The sequence below is a fragment of the Penaeus japonicus genome, unplaced genomic scaffold (assembly GCF_977035675.1).
Source record: "Penaeus japonicus unplaced genomic scaffold, GWHDUDI00000001_assembly GWHDUDI00000018, whole genome shotgun sequence".
Classification (NCBI taxonomy): domain Eukaryota; kingdom Metazoa; phylum Arthropoda; class Malacostraca; order Decapoda; family Penaeidae; genus Penaeus; species Penaeus japonicus.
Window position 1 is genome coordinate 18,807,880 of NW_028234420.1, and position 5,000 is coordinate 18,812,879.

Sequence of the window (5,000 nt, forward strand, 5' to 3'; positions counted from 1 at the left end):
GGGGGGAGGGGATGTGAGAGGGAGGGAGGTATGAGAGGGGTGTGTGAGAGGGGGGAGGGGATGTGAGAGGGGGGGAGGGGGTGTGAGAGGGAGGGAGGTATGAGAGGGAGGTGTGAGAGTGGGGGAAGGGGTATGAGAGGGAGATATGAGAAGGGGGGAAGGGGGTGTGAGAGGGGGGAAGGGGGTGTGAGAGGGAAGAGGTATGAGAGGGGGGAAGGGGGTGTGAGAGGGGGGGAGGGGGTGTGAGAGGGAGGGAGGTATGAGAGGGAGGTGTGAGAGTGGGGGAAAGGGTATGAGAGGGAGGTATGAGAAGGGGGGAAGGGGGTGTGAGAGTGTGGGAGGGGGTGTGAGAGGGAAGTGTGAGAGGGGGGAAGGAGGTGTGAGAGGGGGGAAGGGGGTGTGAGAGGGAAGAGGTATGAGAGGGGGGAAGGGGGTGTGAGAGGGGGGGAGGGGGTATGAGAGGGAGGTATGAGGTGATGTTGATGATGATGATGGGAATTGTGGAGAACAGAGATGATGTTGAAGATATTGATAAGATAATGAAAATGACAATGGTGACAGTGAAGGATAGGGACAATGATGTGAAAATGGTGAAAATTATGTAAATGGTGAAAATGATGTGAAAATGGTAAAAATAATGATAATGATGATGAGGATGATAAAAAAGGAAACAATAATAACAAGTATGATTGCCTTATATGCTATATATGATTTATAAATCAAATCTACAACAAGCAAATAAACTCAATAGGCAAAATCATTTCTGAATTTTAGTAATTTAGGCTATATTTCTATAAAGCATATATCAAGGTATTCACGAATATTTGTAATCATGTCCTTTCTTTCGTTCTTTCTCTTTCTCTCTCTTTCCCTCTCCCTCACTTTCTCTCTCTCTCTCACACACACTCTCTCTCACTCTCTCACTCTCTCCCTCTCTCACTCATTCTCTCTCTCATTCTCTCTCACTCCCACTCCCACTCTCACTCCCACTCTCTCCCTCTCCTCTCACTCCCTCTCATACACACAAAACCTCTTTTCCTTACCCAGTACTTAGAAGGCGATCCCCCGAGGGAGCTGTCATGCCCCCAGCCCACAATCCTGACGGAGTGCATGGCGTATTCGTCCTGGGAAGATCCTGTGTGCCTGTACACACCGCCAGCGTACATGAACAGGTCTCTGTACACTCTCATGATGGCTGCAGAAGGAGGAGGGGGGGGGGATACGTGCGTAAGTACATGGTTTAGCAGGTAAGTCAGGAGATACGTGTCTAAACAAGTTGAGGGATAGATAGAGAGATAGATAGAGAACTGGTTCACTAAATGAGTCTGTCTGTCTGTGTGTGTATCTATCTATCTACCTATCTGTATATCTGTATATCTTATCTATCTATCTATCTATCTGTCTACCTATCTGTATGTCTCTATCTATATATCTCTGTATATATCTTTATCTATCTATTAGTTCTGGATAGCTTATGTATGCACGTATGTTTATATTTTGTATATATATATATTTATCATAAGTGTATCTGTGTACTTTAGGATAGAAAGCTAATTAATCATTGATATCTTAAAACAAGGAACAAAACAAACAACACAAGCCTCGCCAAAAAAGCACCAATCAGAGATCTCTTCCCCCTCTAAAAGAATAACCAACCAGCCAATCAGAGATCTCCTTCCGTTTAAAAAATAACCAGCCAGCCAATCAGAGATCTCCTCCCCCTCTAAAAGAATAACCAATCAACCAATCAGAGATCTCCTCCCGTTTAAAAAAAAGCGGCCAGCCAATCAGAACGCACCTTGCACGGGTCCGTTAGTCATGATCTCCCACTGAATATCTTCTTCCTTGCCAGAGATGCGGTATGGAGGCTCGGTCTTGTACAGGTCGCGCCTCTGGTACACCACCTGCGATGAGAGACTGGTTGTTATATGTTTTTTTTTCTTTTTCTTTTTCTTGTGTGTGTGTGTGTGTGTGTGTGTGTGTCTGTATATACATAGATACATACACATACATAAAGACACAAAGACAGAAATATTTACATACAAACACAAAAAAATGCTTATTAGTCAATTTTCAGTTTCTTGTCCAAGGTTTAATTCTTTCTTTTCTGAAAGCTATGCCAAAAATATCTTTGAATATCTAAAACATATCTTAATACATTATGAAAATCTCTCTCTATATATATGAAGATTAGTTGCCATTCAATAATACATATACTTTTAATACATATAATGTAATTTAATACATATAATATAATAATACATATGATATAATCTTATATAATATAATTTTACGAATCTCTTGAGTATTTCTACTTAATACCCTAATATTATCTTAATATCCTAGAACCTAATATCTATCACTAATTAAACCTTCTCTTTCTTAAATCTTTCCCTTCTCTTCCTTTTCTCTCGTTTTTTTTCTCCCAAACTGACCTCCTTTGCTGCACATCTGAGGCTGAAGAGGTTGGCTCTGGCTGGGATGCGACAACGTGGCACTTTCCCCGTGGTGCCACTCTCGTAGTTATAACATTCGTCGTTCACTACGCTGGAATGGGGGTTGGGTGTGATTAGCAGACTGGAAGTGGATGGATTTTTTTTTCGATGTTTGTCTCTCTTTTCTCTTTCTCTCTCTCTCTCTCTCTCTCTCTCTCTCTCTCTCTCTTTCTCTCTCTCTCTTCGTTTATCTCCTGACACACACGCACACATCCAACTTCACACCCACCCACCTACCCACCACCTACCCACCAACCCATCCACTCACCCACCAACCCCACCTACTACACCCCCCCATCCCCATCCCCATCCACACCCCCTCCCCCCTCCTCCCACCTCCCCCCCTTCCCAACCCCTTACCACAAACTTACCCGACCCGACGTAGGTACTGCCACGCCCTGTCGACATGACCTCCTTCGCATCCCCTTTGACCTCGCCTCCCGCAGCTCAGCAGGTGTTGGGGGGAGAGCTTCACTGTCTCATTGCCGAAGGACTCGATCGAAAGTCTGGGAAGCAGAAGGAGAGAAGGAGTGAATAAGAGGAGGTTTTTTATGAAGAGCGGAATGAAGGAATGAATAAGATGATTAGATGAGAGGGATTGGTCAGGATGATTCGATGATTTGATGAGAAGGATTGGTTGGAATGATTAGATGAGAGGGATTGGTCAGAATGATTTGATGAGAAGGATTGGTTGGAATGATTAGATGAGAGGGATTGGTCAGAATGATTTGATGAGAAGGATTGGTTGGAATGATTAGATGAGAGGGATTGGTTAGAATGATTTGATGAGGATTGGTTGGAATGATTAGATGAGAAGGACTGGTCAGAATGATTAGATAAGAAGGACTGGTCAGAATGATTAGATGAGAGGGATTGGTCAGAATGATTAGATGAGAGGGATTGGTTAGAATGATTTGATGAGGATTGGTTGGAATGATTAGATGAGAGGGATTGGTCAGAATGATTAGATGAGAAGGATTGGTCAGAATGATTAGATGAGAAGGATTAGTCAGAATGATTTGATGATTAGAGGAGATGTAATGATGATAGACGAGTAGATAATGAAAGAGGGATTTTATAATAAATACTGAATAAAAAGATATAATATGGATAAAAAGAAATAGGAATAATATTCTGATTAAAGTGTTTTACATATTGTTATTACTATTATAAGCTTCTCATATGAAATTGCTATTAAGTAATTACTTATACACTCCATTACACTTTTTACTTTTACTTAATTAGTGTCTCAAAAATATCACTATGAGCATTGATTTGAATCATTAAACTAATTAACTTCATTATCATATGCAATTCCTCTGAAATAAGATATCTTTGAAATAAAGACAGTATATTTACGCATCTTGATAAAGAAAGAGAATTATTAATTACCTATTCTACACCAAAACCAATTCATAATTGCATCTTCTACATCAAAACCAGTTACTAATTACCTGTCTAGCATCTAATGTATAAAAACAAATTACATGAAAGAGATTCATAATTACCTGTCGAACCGGAGTTATACTTACGTGAATTGCCTTTAATATTATCTGTATAACCGAATTATAATTACCTGTCCTGCGACAAAAAAAAAAAAAAAAAAAAAAATCTTAATCACCTATTCTAGGCCAATAAATGAATCGTAATCACCTGTCCTGCACAAAGACCTAGGTCACAACCACCCGTCCTGCCCCAAAGACCCAAACAAAACCCACCCATCCTGCAATCCTGCAACCACCCATCCTGCACCCAAATCCCCAATCACCATCATCCTCATCAACACTACCATCACCATCATCACCACCATCACTACCACCACCATCATCATCATCATCACCATCACCGTCATCACCATCATCATCATCACCACCACCATCATCATCATCACCATCACCACAACCACCACCACCATCACTACCACCACCATCATCATCATCATCACCATCACCGTCATCACCATCATCATCATCACCACCACCATCACCACCATCATCACCACCATCATCACCATCACCACCACCATCATCATCATCACCATCACCACAACCACCACCACCATCACCATCATCACTCTTCTTCTCCGACGAGAAGAGAAAAGGGAGATGAGGAGACACCACTTTCTTGGAGATGCTGCTTCCGGTCTCCTCTCCTGATCTCGGCTTCATCTTGACTGATGGAAGTTTCCGCTTCATGATGGAGATCGTGAGAGTGAGAGGGAGAGGGAGAGGGAGATGAAGAGGAAGAGGAAGAGGGAGAGGGAGAGTGAGAGTGAGAGGGAGAGGGAGAGGGAGAGGGAGAGGGAGAGGGAGAGGGAGAGGGAGAGGGAGAAGGAGAGGGAGAGAGAGAGAGAAAGAGAAAAAGAAAGAAAATAGAAAGAGAGAGAGCGAAAGAGAAAGAGAAAGAGAGAGAGAGAGCGAAAAAGATAGAAAGAGATAGAGAAAGAGAAATAGAGAGAGAAAGAGAGAGCAAAAAAGAGAAAAAGAAGGAAAAAGAGAAAGAGGA

The 5,000-nt window shown here is 42.2% G+C and overlaps 1 protein-coding gene across 1 annotated transcript in view; it reads right to left on the reverse strand.

Moving 5' to 3' along the window:
- LOC122266924 (putative peptidase C1-like protein F26E4.3) overlaps positions 1–5,000 on the reverse strand; it is a 109,097-nt gene that overhangs the window by 1,248 nt on the left and 102,849 nt on the right. The window contains exons 7-11 of the mRNA XM_086546393.1: positions 4,616–4,668; positions 2,867–3,126; positions 2,436–2,547; positions 1,799–1,904; positions 1,044–1,195 (exon numbers count right to left, since the gene is read on the reverse strand). Coding sequence (XP_086402519.1) covers positions 1,044–1,195; positions 1,799–1,904; positions 2,436–2,547; positions 2,867–3,126; positions 4,616–4,668 — 683 coding nt within the window. The remainder of the gene's footprint in view (positions 1–1,043; positions 1,196–1,798; positions 1,905–2,435; positions 2,548–2,866; positions 3,127–4,615; positions 4,669–5,000) is intronic.